The following is a 17,555-nucleotide window of genomic DNA, read 5'->3' as shown; positions in this document are numbered from 1 at the left end:
CCAACTCAACATTAGGAAGAACTTTTCCCCGACTGCCCTCCTAGCCAGCAAGGCTAATGGGGGATTGTGAGAGCTGTAGTCTAAAAAGTAACTTTTGGAAGGTCTGTCTAAAACATCTGGAAGGCACCACCTTGAGAGAGGATGTCCTCATGACCCCAGCACTTTACAAAGGTGGTATGATGGTGAAATTCACAGCTGATGTTAAGGCATGTGCTCCAAGCTTGAGGCTTACCTCACCAGTTCCTCATTATACAAGGAATGGCTTGACTCCCTTCCCAAAATGTAGACTTGACCCTTCAAGACAGAGACCTGGACTTTCCCTTCTACGTGTTCCTGGGATTGGTCAATGCATCGGCGAATGTATTCACACTCCGGACTGAACCAGAAACCTACAGAGAAGGAGGAGGGAGAGTCTCATCAGTGCCACATCAGTCGTAATATACTCGTAAAATCATACGTGCATTTTTATATGTAAAAAAATTCAAGAGAGGGCTTGCCTTTGCAAAGAACTAACTTTCCAGAGGGTAAAATGTGCTGCTTTCAGTCTTCACAGGCAATTAACAGCCTAGCAGCCAGCAAACCTGTGCATTAGCCAACAGCAGCCCAAATGTTTTACGTTACACTTTTTGAAGATTTGGGACCAGTGTGACAATAGTTCCTGTGGATTGCAATGTCTAGAATCCCTCAGCTGGGAAGTCTGGCAACTGCAGTTCAAAAAGGTAATATTCCTGACTTCTAGTAGGAGCTGTGAGTTTCTGTATTTGGATATTCTGAGTTAACTGGCCTTGTTTCTGGGTTGGAACCAAAGCTTTAAGGATCCTCCATTAAAAGTTGGGGGGAGGGTTCCTGGTTTCCCTCCTCTGGGGAGACACTATGGCGCGTTATAAACGGCCATTTAGTACGCATTCCGCACGTCCTAGGGTTAGGAAGGGGTGTGCTAGGGATAGGAAGGGTCTCATCTTCCTAACTGGCCCTGTTCCTAGGACATGCGGAGCGCGTACTAAATGGCGGCCCCCATCCACACTGGGGCTGCCATTTTGACATCTCGGATGCACAGCGTTTGGATGTGGCGCAGCAGAAGTGACGTGCAAGTGCGCGTCTCGCGGCGCCACTTCCAGGGACCAAAAAGGAGCCCCATTTCGGCGCTCCTTTTTAGCTGTGCCAGGAAGCCTCGCGGTCTGGCCGCTGGGGCTTCTCAGTGCAGCTAATGATGGCGGCGGCAGACCGCCCGCTTTAGGGCGGTCTGTAACGCGCCATAGTCTCAGATTCAAGTTCAATATTAAATCCTTTGGCATAATACCTGCATTCTTTTTTGGCACTTTTAGGTCCGTTACAGACTGCCGCTTTGCGGCGGTCTGCCGGCGCTGCTGTTTGCTCCGCGAGGGAGCCGCAGCAGCCAAACCGCGCGGCTCCCACGCGGAGCAAAAAAGAAGCTCCAAAATGGAGCTTCTCGCGTCGCAGTTGTGATGCCGCGAGGCGCCAATGGCGCCCTCGTGACATCATAAGCACCATGCGACGTGCGGACGCACAGTATCCGCTACGTCAAGATGGCGGCAGCCGTGTGGAATGGCCGCCACCATTTGTTACGGACAGAGTCCGTAACAGGAGTAGGGGTGTCTAGAAGGGACACCCCTTTTTTAAACTGGGACGTCCTGGGGACGTTCCAAATGGTGGTATATAACCCGCCTTAGTTTCCCAGACTCCTCCTTATATTAAGACTACTTCCCAGACATCCCCCTCTTCATGATAACCCAACTTGACACAGCCAAATTTATGATTCAAAGACATAGCTGTGTTAATCTGGATCAGTATGCAAAGGGATCTCGTGGCACCTTTGAGGTGATTCCTTAAATAAGTTGGACCCAAGCCATGTAGGGCTTTAAAGGTGATAACCAACACCTTGTACTGTGTCCGGAAACCAATAGGCAGCCAGTGGAGTGGTTTCAATATTGGTGTTATGTGGTCACTCCTAACACCAATATTGAAGTCACTCCACTGGCTGCCTATTAGTTTCCTCTAAGCTGCCTGGTTTCCCCTATGAATAGGTGAAGCAAGAGTGATAAATTCATTTCCCTAAGAAGAATAGGAGTACATTGGAAGAAAGAAACCAAACCCACCCAAGTAAGGGCCTGTATAGACAGGCCATAATAAAGCTGCTTCGGGTCACTTTGGAGGTATGCTGTTTAAATTATGCATGTGTCCTAAGAGGCTGGAAGCCACACCAAAATCATGCTTCAGTCCTAACGACTAGAGTGCAGTTTTGGTGCAGCTTCTGGCCTCTTAAGATGCATGTGTCATTAAACAGCATACTTCCAAAGTGACCTGAAGTAGCTTTATTTTGGCCTGTCTGTTCAGGCCCTAAGTTTCTTGAAAAAAAGAAGGCTCATTCAGAGAGACAGTAAAAGAAAGAGCATGCAGTTGCTGGAGAGCCAGGGTTCTTTGCCAGCACCCTGAACGCTCCAGTCTTGTCTGCCGCTAGTGTATCAGAGGGGCCACAATGAAGGAGATAACTGGCCCAGACAGCTCTGGAGACATCAGGCAGAACGGAGAGTATGGGCCATTATCTGGACAAGCAATCACAACCCATCTGTCCTAGGTAGGCTCACCTTCCCTGCCTCTTTCATTTCTCACATAACCTTGAGCTGTTTCAGCCACAGCTGTCTCATCTTTCCCTCCCCTATGGAGCTTCTCTGGGGGACAGGGGAATCTACACTAGTATTGCCTATTCTCTGGGGAGGAAGGCAGGGTTCAGGTACTGCCTACATCTGACACTCAGGTTTCCCCTTTTCTCCAGAGCAAGTGGGGGAGTAACCAGGTGCTTCCCTCGTTGCTTTCACATGGGGGTTAGCTCACTACTACAAGGGACGACGGGAGGGGGGCTCCCATTCTACAACAGGACACTTGGTGTACTGACACTGTTATTGGAACCATTGTGCAATGGCCACACTGCTGGCTCTGCTCATGCAAGGGTCCAATAGTGTTGCTACATCTCCCCTCCCCTCCAGAGTATATGAACTTTGTGCAATGGTACAATTCAACCTTTCATGCTCTTAAGTTGGTTTATGACAATGTAACTTGCCAATAGGATGCCATTCCACTCCAGAGATTCATTCAACTCCACTGTAATCCAGAAGGTAGAGGCTAATAGGTACAAACTCACATGTAGGAGTTGGTCACCATTGGTCCCCAAGGAAGGGCCAAGACAAACTGTGCATCAGGGCTTAGTAGTTCCCTCAGGAGTTCAACCCAAAGTCTGGTGAAGTTTCTGTTTTGGACTGCAGTCTCTCACTGACCATGCTGGATGGAGGATTCTAGGAAATTGTAATCCAAGAAATCCATTTTTCCAAGCTACTCAGAAGCCTTTGGAACAAAATTCTTGCAAAATTAACAAAAAGGGCCACCCAGTCTTTGCTTAGCAGCCACCACTTTGTTGCTAATTATCCCCTTAAGTTCCACACACTTAAGAAAAGAGGCAGCAAGATAAACAGAGGATGAAAGAAGTTCTACTTAAGTGTCTCCAGCCATCAAAGCATCTCAACCCTTTAATCTCTCTGCCCTCACACAGGTGGCTCTCCTTCCCAAATAGGCTTTCCATTCTCAGCTGGCCTACAAACAGACACACAAAGGAAAATGCCCGCTATGGTCATTTTACCATTGGATTAAATCGATGTATCCTTTAATCCGGGAAATAGAGAATATATGACCCTCTAAATGTTGTTAGGCTGCAATTCTCATTAGCCCTAGATAGCCAGCCATGAGGGATTGTACTCCTGAAATGTGGAGGACCACACTTTATCTGTCTCTGGTATAGGCCAACTGGCATCTCTGTTGGATCACTACAGCCTAGAGGAAATCATTTACATGACTGAATGTTCTGCCGTATGGATGCACATATATATGCATGTGTGCGAGTGTATATATTCATTCATGACACAGAAAATTGAGAACCACAGTGGTATAGTGGCATGAATGTGAGACTAGAATTCCAGGAGACCAGGGTTCAAATCCCTGCTCAGTTAGAGAAACTACCTGGGTGAACTTAGTTAAGTCACACTCTCTCAGTCTTAGAGGAAGGCAATTGCAACAGGAATAAATCCTAACAGGCAGCATGATGTAGAAGTTGAAAGTTGGACTAGGACTCTAGGAGGCCAGGATTTGAATCACTCAGGCATGAAAACCCATTGGGTGAGTCCCACTGTCTCTGTCACAGAAAAAGGCAATGGGAAACCCCCCTCTGAATAAATCTTGCCTGAAAACCCCCAAAGCCTTAGGGTTGTCATAAGTCGAAAATGATTGGAAGGCAAATAGCAACAACAAAAACTAACACAGCGAGTTATTAGTTCTCTCATCTTCAGAGGAGTACCCATGACATGCAAACCTTCACCTGCACTCTAATGCCATACAATAAATTTCCTACTGATAATACTTATTTGAGTGATGAACAAACAGAACTTAATAAATTATCAAAAAGTTTCAAGGTAGTCCTCTTCAGTTGCTGAAAACAAAAGTAAAGCTGCATTTAAGGCAGCAGGTTTCCATGGCCGAACAGGGGTTTGAACCCTGGTCCAACCCTCAAACTTGTGTATCACATTGGCTCAGGATTTTCTTGTCAAGGTTTATTCTGAGGAGGTTTTCTGCTATTGCCTTCCTCTGAGGCAGACAGAGTGTAATTTCCTACAGCTTTTTTGGCCATTGAAACCCTGGTCTCCCAGAGTCCTAGTCCAATACTAGGACAATATTATCATACCACACTATCTCCCAGTTGTCAATGAGCTCTCAAGTTAACTCTGACCTGTAGGTTTTCTTGGCTGGATTCCTGTAGAACCTTGTCATTGCCTTCCTCTGAGGCTGAGAAAGTGTGATTTGTCCAAAGTTGGCCCAGTGTATTTCCATGGTCAAGTCTCACATTTGAACCCAGATCTCCAAGAATCCCAGTCCACCACAATGCTTTTTATATGTTATACTTTCAAACATGCATACTGAGGGTTGCACAGCTAAAGGTCACTAGCCACCCAGTTTCAGCTCAGGGTCAGGCTTGCATGCGTCCTAAATTATTCAGTAAATAAACAAAAACCCAACACACCCTTCCTTCCCACTGTACATGAGCAACAGGCATTTCTCATTTGCTTTAAACACAGATCAGGAACAAAGAGTTTCCCCTTTGCTTTGATCTGTTGTTCCTCCTTCCTGCCCTCTTCAAACTGGCTTCTTGACTCAACATGATCCCTCCCCGCCCCGGTTTAATAGCCTTCCTACTCGGTAAGGCAATCCAGTTCTAATTCTTGCAAAACAGAGGGACCCGTGGGATATCGTGCCATTTGAAACACCTGGCCCATACCTGGCACACGCACAACTCATGCACAGAGAGAACAAAACCAGGGAAAGCGATTTTGCAATGCCACCTTTTTCCCACAGCACCATGGGGAACAGGGGGGCAAATTGGTGGGGATACAAGGGAAATGACAACCACTAATTGCCTGATGTTCAGAGAGACTAGTTACAATAATTAGGTGTTTAAGGAAGACAGGGGCACAAAAGCCCAGTTTCCAGCGGGCGCCCTCTGCTGCGTGGAACCCTCTGCGCTCTGCAATCTGGTGATTCAGCCTCCATTCTGGCTTTAATTATTTTTCTCAGTAAACCCCCCCCCCCAGTATTTATTTTTAACAGTATTGTTTATACTATGTTGCACCGATTTCTATTCTTGGAACAGGAAATATCATAAATCAGGAGAACACTGATGTATTCCATATTCTTATTCTTTATATCCTTATGCAAAATAGCGATCCAAGGCAGTGTTCTAAGCTGCCACTTTGGAACCAGCTCACTTATTTTTAAGAACCGAAGAAAGTCGCAACATTTTTCTAATTCATTTATAAAGTCCTGTTTGTTAACACCCCCCCCCCCCCTTAGAAATGTGTATGATTCGTGATCAACTGCATTCTTTGGGGATCCAGAACAAACTTGGCAGAAGAAGTGTTTGTTTCTTTTTGCACCTGTGTTCGGTTCCCACCTTGACTCAAGGAATGAAATGAAGTACGAGTACTGTATATGTATATAGATTGATTTCTATAGATAGATATAGAGACACATCTCCATCTATATAGGTACAGATAACAGATCAAGCTATATAAACTCTCTGAGTTATAGATAGATTTAAACTTGGGCTGGCTGCCCAGATGCCTTTTTCCATTCTAGCTCCCATGTCTAATGCCATAGCCTCCAAAGCTGCTGCTCTTTCTCTACCTCCTTTCTTTTCAGCCTCCAAATTGCAGCAATTCAGTAATGACTTGCCCTGTCGACCACGTGGCCGATTGAAATGTCAGAGGTAACAACCTCCTTGTCCACACAGTAAAGGCCTCCTTGGGGCTACCTTTACAAACTAGAATTTTCACCTGCTGTTTCCCATGTAATTCTCTCCAGCAAAGCCTCCGGACCCTCCATTGCTAAGAATATGCACAGTGCCCCTCTGTGGGCTCATTGCCACATCGCAGGGGCTTCCTTCGAGAAGGAAATACAACACAGGGGGATAGGGAGCAATGTGGCAAAGATCCAGCAATATGTTGCTGGAGTAGCCACAAAAAAACACTGCAGTGCCTACATGCACTGAAATATTCTACCCTCTGCTTCTCCAAACCTGGAAAAGAGAAGACTGAGAAGTGACATGATGTTGTGAATTGCCAACATATTGTCTTCAATTTATGGTAACTGCATGAACGAAAGACCTTCCAGAGCCCTTGGCTTCAGCTGTCCAGCTCAGGTCTTGCAAACTCAGGGCAGCCAGTTTCTGTGTATATTTGGGACCATTTGTCCAACTTTAGGAGAAGGATGGTTTTCTTTTTCACAGAATTGAACAACTGGGTTCTTTATGCGTGGGACTTCAAAAAGTAGAACAAAACCTATGGATTGTAGGTGCTGGCGGCCAAACTTCTCTTTCATTCAAAAGTCATCATTATCAACTTGAATCAGTTTCCTAGTGCCAAATAAAACTTTTGGTACCACAAGACTCTCAGTTTTTGCTGTAACAGACTGCATGAACAAACTGCAAGAGAGTTAAAACGGGTGGGAAGCACTAAATGAAAACCATGGAACCAGCAAGAAGTCATATTAGTGCTTTGAATTTAGGAACAACTTTGGCCTGAACATCAGCTGTCAGCATCAGTTTGTGAGGAAGTCTGAAGGACCTACCCAAACAGTGCTGAGACCAAGCAACTGCCAGAAATAAATAGGCTGTACTGGAATTCCACCCTAAAGTGTACTGTATATTCTTCAGTCCAGCCCTTCTGAGAAAGGTAGCAGGAACTCCACATGCTTTACTTACATTCTTGTTTGGATTACTGTAACATACTCTATATGAGCCAACATGGTGTCATGGTTTAGCTATCGGACTACAACTCTGGAGACCAGGGTTCGAATCTCTGCTCAGGCATAGAAACTCACTGAGTTACCTTAGGCAAATCATACTCTCTGAGCCTCAGCAGAAGGCAATGGCAAACTCCCTCTGAACAAATTTGGTCAAGAAAACGCCATCACAGGTTCACCTTAGGGTTACTGACTTGAAAGCACACAACAACACATTCTGTCAGGCTGTACAGACCGGCCATTCAGGAGTTACTGACAAGTGGGAGCTGGGGCGGAGCTGGGGTGTGGCATCCACACAGTGCATGCCCCAACTCTGCCCCCAGGCCAGTGGGATGCCATGCGCCACACCACATGGTAGACGGTGTCATGGTGCTCCTCTGGTGCTGTGCCTACATGATGCAGCGCCAAATGAGTGCTGAAAATATGTGGCACCCTTTCCGCAGCACAGAAAGGAGCTGCTTTTTGTGCCACAGAAAGGCGAGATTGGGGCCACAGTGTTCAGTTGCAGTGCAGATCATCCCAAGCTCAAAAGTTTCAAGGCCAAAACCTAGACCCTAGGGAAACCTCTGGTCATGTCACTGAGTGCTATGCATTAGGTACCAAGCACAGTTGCTCACAGATTGTACCTTTAACACAACCACAGCCACATACCCCATATTTTTATGTCTGGAACTGAAGATCTCAGCTAAGGTCCCAGACCAAGGTGAAATGAGGGGATTATTGCTTCTCACTTACTTGTGGAAATGGGATAAGGAACTGTTAATCTAGCCTTTTTGCTTCTAGCCAGAAGGTGTATGTAAACCAGAGCAGAGCAGAGGATGAGCCCTGGTGCCAGAAGGAATGGGAGGGAAGGAGGAAGCTTGCTAAGTAAATAGGGAGTATTTGCACGTTGTAGCAACAAATCAGTCAAGCCTTGCCATTTGTAGTAAGCTGTTTTAGCTGAGCTGGTGATTTGCACTCAGCCCCTTCCTCTTGCCCATAAAAACCTGAAGAATCAGCAGTCTTTCACTGGAGATGAGTAGGATTCAGGCCCTGAAATCTAGCAACCCTGCTTGGAACAGAAGCTCAGAACTGTGGCAAGAAGAGAGGGAAACAGGAAAAATAAGCTGTAGGAAGAACATGGTTTGCGTTACGTTACATACCATTGTATACCAGTTCAGCGAATTTCAGGGCAAGTCCTTGCTTGACTTTCCGCACCTCCCGGTCCATGGTGAAGGCCTCGATGTCTAAATGTGCATGGTGAAGGATCGTCCCTGCTGGGGTCTCGTAGATACCTAGCCATTTCACCAAACAGGGGCAGAGGGGGAAGGGAAGTGGGGTGGGGGAGAGAGAGAGAGAACACAAAATGAATGAGACCCAAACTGTCAGAAAATGACAAAAAATAACGATTTGGCTGACAGAAGGAGCTGTAGTCCCCAGCTCCATTCAGTCTCAGCTTGCCGTAAAATGCATCTGTCATTATAGTCCTGCTGAGGCCGAGACAGTCCACTCCGCACCTTGCGGAGAAAATTTCTAGATTCCCTTCTTTGAAGAGGCACTCCAGTGAGGCAAAATGACAGGGTAGTGGAGGCGATCCCCCCACTCCATGCATGCCCACCGGTCTGTGGCTGAAAACCTGTAATTAAACAAGCCATGTGGGGCAAAGTCAAGGGGGTCTAGAAATATCCTCCCCTCTTTGCTCTGCCCCCCCATCACCACTTCCACTCGGAAGAAAAAGGGAGGAAAGACCATCTAATAAGGTATGAAGAATAGAGGATACTTGAGGTGGAGGGCTGGGGGAGACTTTCAGTCTGTCCCCACAGTGTTTTCCCTCATCACCAACTAGGATTGCCTGATCTCTGGATACGGGCCCCGAGTCTCCATTTTCGTGGGTCATCTCCAGGCAGGAGATAAGGATGTAAATGTTCCATTTTGTGGAGCTCAGCTGCAGGCAAGAGGAAAAGTCTGAGCGCAAACCTTGCCAGAAGAGCATCAGCTTGCTACAACTTCAAGATTTAACTTCCAAAGGCACTTGAGGGACTCTCTCTGTAAGGTAGCTTCCTCCCTCCCCTTCCAATTGTTGTGGTGCCAGGACTTACCTTCTGCTCTGCCCTGCTCTGCATCTACCTTCTGGATAGAAGCAAGTAGGCTAAATTAAAAGATCTTTATCCCATCTCCCCAAGAAAATGAGAAGAAATAATTCTCTCATATCACCTTGATTTGGGAACAGTGCCTTAGCTGTGATTTCTGTCTTAATTTCCAAACAGGAAGGTGTATTTCTGTATGTGTCAGTGTATGTTTTAAATGATATGCCACGGCTGGTACTTAATGTATTATGCTTAATGACTTCTTCAGGGGCTGTAAATCTCAGATTTTGGGCTAAAAACTTCAGGACCTGGAATGATCCTGAATTGGCAATCCTATCTCCAGCTCCCACTCCAACTGGAGTCAAAAGAGCTGTGTTCAACAAACAGGCTGTGGAATGACAGTTTCAAACTTTTTGACTAACTTTGAACCAGGATGGGCTGTAACAGCTAAATTTGGTCACTTATTTGTAAATAATTAAAGTACTGGTGGAATCCAGAAGGAAATTGGTCTCACACCAAAATAGGCCTTGTTAATCTTTGGTAACTGGAATGCAGAAGACCAGAATCAAAGATTGTGGGGAAATTAGGTGTTGGATCAAGAAATGAAGCAGGAGAGTAACTGAATTCTGCAATGCCAACAGTTTGTTCATCACAAACACATTCTTCAATAAACCAAAGAGGTGACTATACATAAGGATATCACCTGATGGCCAATATAGAAATGAGATAGATGACATAACTGGAAGCAAAAGATGGAGAAGCTTCATTCTGTCTACATAAACAAGATCAGGTGCAGACTGTGGCAAGAAATGTGAGCATGAACTGCTAATATGAAAATTAAGGTAAAACTAAAGAAGAACACTAAGCCAACCATAATGCCAAAATACAGTGCTCCCCTTATGCGGAGGATCCGTTCCAGACCCCCCGCATAAGGGAAAAATCACGTATGCTCATGCCCCATTGAAAATAATGGGGTGTGTGTGTGCATGTGGCACCATGCGCACACCGTTCATTAGATTTCCCATGGTTTCAGCGTATGCTGAAAACCTCAGATGTGAAGCCCGCGTATGGTGCAGGCTCACTGTACAACCTGCAGATTTTAAAAGACTGTAAATAAAAAAAGATTTGCACTAAAGTAGGCCCTCTGTAACCACAGATTCTGCATCCATGGATTCAACCACCCATGGCTTAAAAAATAGATATTTTACCCCTGAAAAAGAAAGCTTAATTTTGCCATTTTATATAAGGGACAGCATTTTACTATGCCATTGTATATAGTGGGATTTGCGCATCCACAGATTTTGGCATCCATGGGGGTTCCTGGAGCCAAATCCCAGCAGATACCAAAGGCCCATTCTATTAAGCCTAATCGACCAGGATCCAGAAGAACTATGGACTGAAGCAAGGGATGTAGTGAGGGGGAAATGCTAAAACATACTGTCTGCAACCAAAAAGAAAAAGAAGCCTGAATGGATGACAGATGAGATTTTTCAAGCAGTTAAGGACAGACAAGAGGCAAAAGTAAAAGGTGACAGAAACAGAGAGAACCCTGAATTCAACTGTTCATTGATTTGTATGCAGGGGCAAAGAGAATTACTATAATAATCAATACAAACAAATAGAATATGACAACAAAAAATGGAAGAAAAAGAGATTCCTACAAGATCTGAGAAATCAAAAGTAAAATTAAACCAATATGGCCGGCAGGGCAACACATTACATCACCAAGTAGAAATAAAAAGGTGATGGAAACAATAAAATGAAGAACTGTATCAAAGAGATGTAAGGATGACAGATTCATTCAAGGAAGAACTAGTTAAGGATAAACCTACAATTTTAGAAAGTGAAGTGGAAGTTGCGCTCAGAGCACTTGGGAGAAATAAATAACCAGAAACAAATGCCATATCAATATAGTTGCTTCAAGACAGAATCTATTCTAATTCTAACTAAAATCTTTCATGAAATATGGAAAGCCAAAGAATGGCTCCCAGATTGGAAACGCTCAATATACATTTCAATCCCCAAGAAAGGGGACACCAGGGATTGCAGTAACCACAGGACCATTGCACTAATTTCCCATGTTAGCAAAATGTTGCTCAAAATTCTTTGGTGCCTGAAAACAGTTCTGCGGATACTGTCGACTACTAAAAAGACAAATAAATGGGTCCTATAGCAAATCAAGGCTGAACTTTCTCTAGAAGCCAAGGTGAATAAATAAGACTGTCATGCAGTACATGACATGATGACATGACTTGCCAGAAAAAACAATAATGCTTGCTAAGGTAGAAGGCAGAAAGAAAGGAGGAAGACTGCATTCCAGATGCATAGACTTCATCAAGAAAGACATGACTGTCCTCAATCTGCAAGGCTTGACTTGGTGGAGGTCTTTCATTCATTGACAGCAGTTAACAAACAAACAAACAAAAAATCAATTAAGATTATTTTGCTTAATTGATATTATGTATTGACAACCGTCTATTTTCAGCTGGCTATTTACGTGGCATCATCTCTTTTTTATTAGTGGTCTATGTATCTTGACTTATTTCTTACTTCCATGATACCAAATGCCAGTCGCAAAGGGCAGGGGCACCAGTGGAAGGGTGATAGGCAAAGAGGATTAATAAACAGATAAAAAGATCAGTAGTAAATGTGATCTAAAACTTCACAAAACCCCCCAATGCAGTAACCTAAATCCGTTCCAATTAAACTGTCTGCTCTTTTCCTCAGATGGTGTTAAAGTTAATTTGGGTTGATAAAAAAAACCCTGTGTGTCTGGGTTTCTGTGTGCATATCTATGCGTCTGTGTGAACTTTCATCCATTTCTCTTTCCATCTTTATGCATCCACCCTTCCGTGCTCACCCTGTACTTTGCTTTAAAAGAAAAACGAGAGTGTAAAATGGATTCTTTTCCTCTTGTCTGTCTGTTTCCTCTTTACTCTCTGTAATATTTTTGTTTGATTGGTGACAGAAACCCAATGCTAAAAAAGACTGCGGCTGCAGAAGCTGTTTTTTGACAGTCGAAGTATGAACTGCCACGGCACAAGGGGAGAGGGAAATGACAGGCACTCATCCTGTGCCGCCGCGCAGGAGACAGGAGACACCTCCAAAGTGACACTCTCAGCAGCTTCAAGTGTCTATTTTCATCTCTCTGTGTTTACAGGGAAAAGACAGAGGTGTCAGCGATGAGGGTTGACGGCATTTCAATCACAAAGTAATTGCTGCAGAGATAAAAAAGGGGGGGAGAAATGGACCAGGAAGGGGGTGATATAAAAAGGAGTTGGAGAAAGAGACAGCTGCTGCTACTTAAAAATTTCTAATTTGTAACCTCTGCTGTCTGTTTACCTCAAATGAAGCAATTTTGGCTCCTTTGACGGCAATCTGCCAGAATTGCTTGCGGTGACAGTGTGCGCAGCCATTGGCACACACACTAGCAGAACCAAAAGACAACTGTGGGGAGTAAGAAGTCTCAAAAGAAAGAGAGAGAGAGGAGGGAGGGAAATGCAATAGCGATTCAATCCCTTTCGCAGACCTGCAGAGCTGTCAGTGGTGATGGGGAATGTGTTCAGCTTACAGATCACTGGATCCGGCCCTTCGATTCTCATGGGCAAGCGAACCATCAGAAGGAGAGCCTTGAAAAGTTGTCTCTGCCAATTGTTGCACAAATATGAATCCTGTGCCCATCTGCCCACTGCCCTGTTTTAAGGAATGGGGAGTACTTCACTTGTAAAGCATAGTGTGTATTCGGCTGGTGAGGTTCACTGTTGGATGTATCCTGGGTGGCAAACCCACCTTTGCAGCCACAGTATGTGAGAAAAGAAATATATTAACTTATTCTTCTTCCTGTTTCTCTTCCAATCATATATTCACTTATTGAATTTATACCCAGCTGTTCTGCCGAAGAACGGAGCACAAAGAGAGGAAAAACAAATATAGTCCAAACACACACAAAACAATAAATGAAAACCTGTCAATTTAAAAAGTGGAACACCCACCTGACAAAAAGGCCATCCAAGGCTGTCTGAATAAGAAGGTATTTGCCTGCCAATGGGAGGTATGATTTCAGGAAAGCCTATTTATCAATCTCAGAGAAACACTGGGCACAATCCATGGCTAGAGATACTAAAGGAAGAAAGACGCACAGTATGAGTGAAGAAACTGCAAAAAGCACAATTACAAACAGTTCCATAGAAGAACAAAAATAGGAAACATTTGGAAAAGGCAATGTGGCTGCACAGTAAACTCAAGGGGGGAGTGAAAAGAAAAAAAGAGTGTGTGTAAAGAATGGAAGTAAGGATAAATCACCAAAGAAGAATTTAGGTCTGTACTTGTCTGTGAACTAAGCTTGCAGGAATAATGTAAGGAACGCCAAAGCTCAAAATGAGCTGAGACTGGCTAAGAAAGCAAGGAGCAACGAAAAGAGGGGTTTCAAATATGTTTGAAGCAAAAGAATGATAAAGGAAATGGTGGGACCACTGCTCAGTAGGATGATAAAATATTAGCATATCACAATGAAAAGGCAGAACGGCTGAATATCTATTTTGCTTTCCCAAAAAGCTGCCTCAGATGGTAGGTCTAATGGTTCTAAGTTCTTCTGCATGGCAGGGGGTTGAACTAGATGGTTAAACATTAGACGGAACTTCCTGAATGTAAGAGCGGTTGGGCAATGGAAGCAATTGCATTGAGAGATGGTGGGTCTCCTTCTTTGGACATCTTCCAAAAGAGGCTAGACAGCTAGATGCTAGGGATATCTTAGCTGGAAATCCTGCACTGAGCAGCAAGATGGACCTGATGGCCCATGAGGCTCATTCCAACTCTATGATTCCAAGAATCCGCTAGTGTCCTTCAAGTGGGAACCGCTACTAGGAAAAAGAGGACTTTACTTGGAAAGTGCTGAACCACAAACCTTCAGAGATGCCCTTTCACTGGCTCACACACAAGATCCATAGTAGTTCACAGGCAAGTACAAAGCTTTACTGAGCTACTGGATCATGTTTTTTACTCGCGATCAATAGCAGCCAGTGAGATGCACCTGAAAGGCCGACTAGAAATGTATGAAGACAGGAGCTCTATGCTGTTGTTTCATACCTGCCAACTGTCTTAGCAGCCGTTCACACTACATTATAAAACGGTTTGCAAGCTGCTTTAAAAGGGGGTCATTCACACTTGCACCGGTTTTTCTACAGCGCTATATAAATAAAGTATTATAATAATAATAATAATAATAATAATAATTTTTCCTGCCCTGGATTCAAGGGAGGGGGAACAGCACAATCTTCCTTAACTCAGGTTTTCCAAGATTGAGGAGTTCCCTATTTCCTTTCCAAAACATCGGGTTTTATCAGGGTGCTGCCAATGGGAACTTGCTCCCGATATCATTCAGGGTATCCAGGAGGGAGGGGTTAATGTGCAGCGGGGTGGATCATACCCACCTCTTTGCCCTCTCCCTGCCAGCCAAGCACCACTGTATTTCCCTCTCAGTACTCAGTTGCGGGAGTGATCAAATCAGCTCCAGAAATGCAGTGGATTCAAACTTCCCATGATTTGGAAAGTGATCTCTTTAAAGTGCAACTGGGCTTTTTTTCTTTTCTGCCCATCAGTACCCTTATCTGCACTAATGTCTGGTTCCCAGCCCAGAGCTCACCAAAGCCAGGGAAGGGGTTTTAAAAAGAATGACAGCTTATGCACATATTTGCTATTGCATGGCCACAGTAGACTTTAAATACTTGCATCATCATTATAACAAAGGTGGGCATGATTTGCTTGACGTTAAAAAAAACAACTATCAGTGGGGCTGTGGGTTAGGGGTCATTTTTCCTCTTTTCCAAGAAATAAACCCACAACAAACTCTGCTCAAAGTTGGCGCACACTAAAGCACTCGCACACAGTATTGCATCATCCAATCTCCCCGGATCGACTCATCACAAAAACGCTAGTGTGGATGGGGCCTCAGTTTGGAAGGAAGAGTCCCAATTAATCCTCAGGTGTCCCATTGTTCCGCTGCTTTTAAAAGGTCCCAGTTTCTCTCTTTTCCTTCCACTTTCGTCCTTTCATTGCTGCAAACTGAATTCAAAATATAAACAAGTTCTCACTCTATTAACTGAGTAGGGAAAGAAGACGGGCAGAATCATGACCTTTCCCAAAAGCATGAGGCAAAATCAAACTGCCGCAGCCTCTGCCAGCTTCTGTTTTTCCTGATTCATAACTTTACCCATGTAGACCACTCTAGTGTTGCTTGGCCATGTGTATCCCAGTGTTCATCTGTGAAGTGGAAGGTATGGGATTGCTGTAAAAAGTCTCTCTCAGCCACCTGGAGGGGGATGCAACACTGAATGAGAAAGAATGGCAAGGAAGGGAGATTAACTCTACCATCCCAATTGGAAAATTGTGAAAAATAGCCCTACACTGCAGAGCTGAACTACACAATTAAAGTCATGTATAGCTTGGCTGCAAACGAAAGAAAAGGCTTAACAGTTTTAGCATATGTCCCCTTTGAAACATGTTCACCTGCAGGGGGCTCTCGCATAAAGGAGACATGTCTTCCTTATCCTCCATTGCCTGCCCTCCACTCAGCCCCAGCAGGAGCCTTGCTGAAAGTCAGTGTACTTTTTCAAGACATCCAAAGGGTCTGTGAGAAGATACTTCACGTGTTGTTCCTATGTTCTGCCATCGCTGGCCAAAGATGCTATGTTGCTGTATGTAACATTACCAAGGTTCCCCCGTCTCCTCTCCACAATTGTCCCTGTGAACAGAAGGATTATGTATCCACATGACAGCAAAACCTCCCTTGCCTCACATACAGCCCTCTAAAATAGAGTTCCCCTTGTGTTAAGAGCAAATATAAGGGGAATGTTTGGGGAAAATATAGCATGTTGTCCTTCAGCTTCAGTTGTTGATGTAACTACTGTACTGCACCATGGTTCTCTTTCTCCAAAATATTCTATTCTCCAGAAAAATGCCCTCAGGTCTATCTAAGTAACTCTAATTAAAATTAAATGCAAAAAGAAGGTGCTGCTAGGCCCTCACTACCACAAAAATATTAACATTTTACAGCTACCATCATTACATGTAAAAGTTATTTCCAAGCACTGACAATTCTTGCTATCCTGACGGTCAATGCTATGGAAGGGTCCTTGCAAAACCTCTTCTCTGGAGGAAATGGGGATACAGTCATTGAGAGGAGAGAGGAATAAAAAAGCACATGAATGGAGGGACCATCAGATTCCCATGAGCTTCACAGAGTCAGGTCTGAGTTATGCTACCACTGTCCTACTTGGCTCAAAACAGAGCCAAAGGGGTAGCAGTGGTTTTCAGTTGCTACCCATGCTCCTAGAATCATAGAGTCTTAGAGCTGGAAGGTGGCACAAAGGCACCACTGTCATGAAGGAATACACAACTAGAGCAATTCTGGAAGATGCTCATCTCTTATAGCTCTTACACTCAGCCAGCCCTTACACACACACACACCAACTCTCTGCTTCTTAGGCCCCCTTCTACCAGCTCTGTCTCGCTTTTCTCTTGCTCAGCAAGTGTCCCCATCAGGGTTATGAACATGAAGGATATGACCCCTCACCATTTGTCCCTCGAGCCCTTAGTTCACCTGAACAAAATTGCACAAGTTGTCCAATGCACATACAGCTACACAAATGGTCTTTAACTGCCATGGCTCATGCTACAGAATCCCAGGAATTCTAGTTGTGTTAGATATTTAGCCTTCTCTGTCAGAGAGTTTTGGTGCCACAACAAAATACAAATCCTAGGATTCCATAACATTGAGCTATGGCAGTTAAGACGATGTCAAATTGCATTATTTCTCCAGTCCAGATAAGACCTGTGTCTCCATCACTAACTGCCTGATGTCTGACTACTGATACCCCCCAAACTTGAAATTAGGCATTACTTTTATGCCTATGTGGCTGTCTAATGAATGTTAGTATTTTTGGCATACAAACTGAGTTTACGGATCAATATCTCTTTCCTGTGCCTCCACAATCTCTGAATGTCTAAGCATTTAAACTCCGCATGTTCCTAGAGTCGATCTGTCTACTGTTTTTGTTTCTGAGGAAATGCAAATGTTCACAATGTTCATGCTCATGGAATGCTGCTGCTTACAACTTATGGGTAACCCCCAAC

The 17,555-nt window shown here is 44.4% G+C and overlaps 1 protein-coding gene across 2 annotated transcripts in view; it reads right to left on the bottom strand.

Annotated features, from left to right (window-relative positions):
- The window catches only part of ASS1 (argininosuccinate synthase 1), a 77,227-nt gene that overhangs the window by 10,766 nt on the left and 48,906 nt on the right, over positions 1–17,555 (bottom strand). The window contains exons 12-14 of one of the 2 annotated variants that reach the window (XR_006104949.1): positions 8,502–8,633; positions 3,161–3,311; positions 257–389 (exon numbers count right to left, since the gene is read on the bottom strand). Coding sequence is in view for 1 of the 2 variants with exons in the window: in XM_042478441.1 (XP_042334375.1) it covers positions 233–389; positions 8,502–8,633 (289 nt within the window). In the remaining variant the exon portion in view is untranslated. Of the gene's footprint in view, positions 1–232; positions 390–3,160; positions 3,312–8,501; positions 8,634–17,555 lie in introns of those variants that run through there. The other variant, XM_042478441.1, reaches the window with a different exon arrangement.

Source organism: Sceloporus undulatus, chromosome 7 (genome assembly GCF_019175285.1).
Source record: "Sceloporus undulatus isolate JIND9_A2432 ecotype Alabama chromosome 7, SceUnd_v1.1, whole genome shotgun sequence".
NCBI classification, from domain to species: Eukaryota; Metazoa; Chordata; class Lepidosauria; order Squamata; family Phrynosomatidae; genus Sceloporus; species Sceloporus undulatus.
The sequence above is the reverse complement of the archived record's forward strand: the minus strand, read 5'-3'. Positions and strand labels throughout refer to the sequence as shown.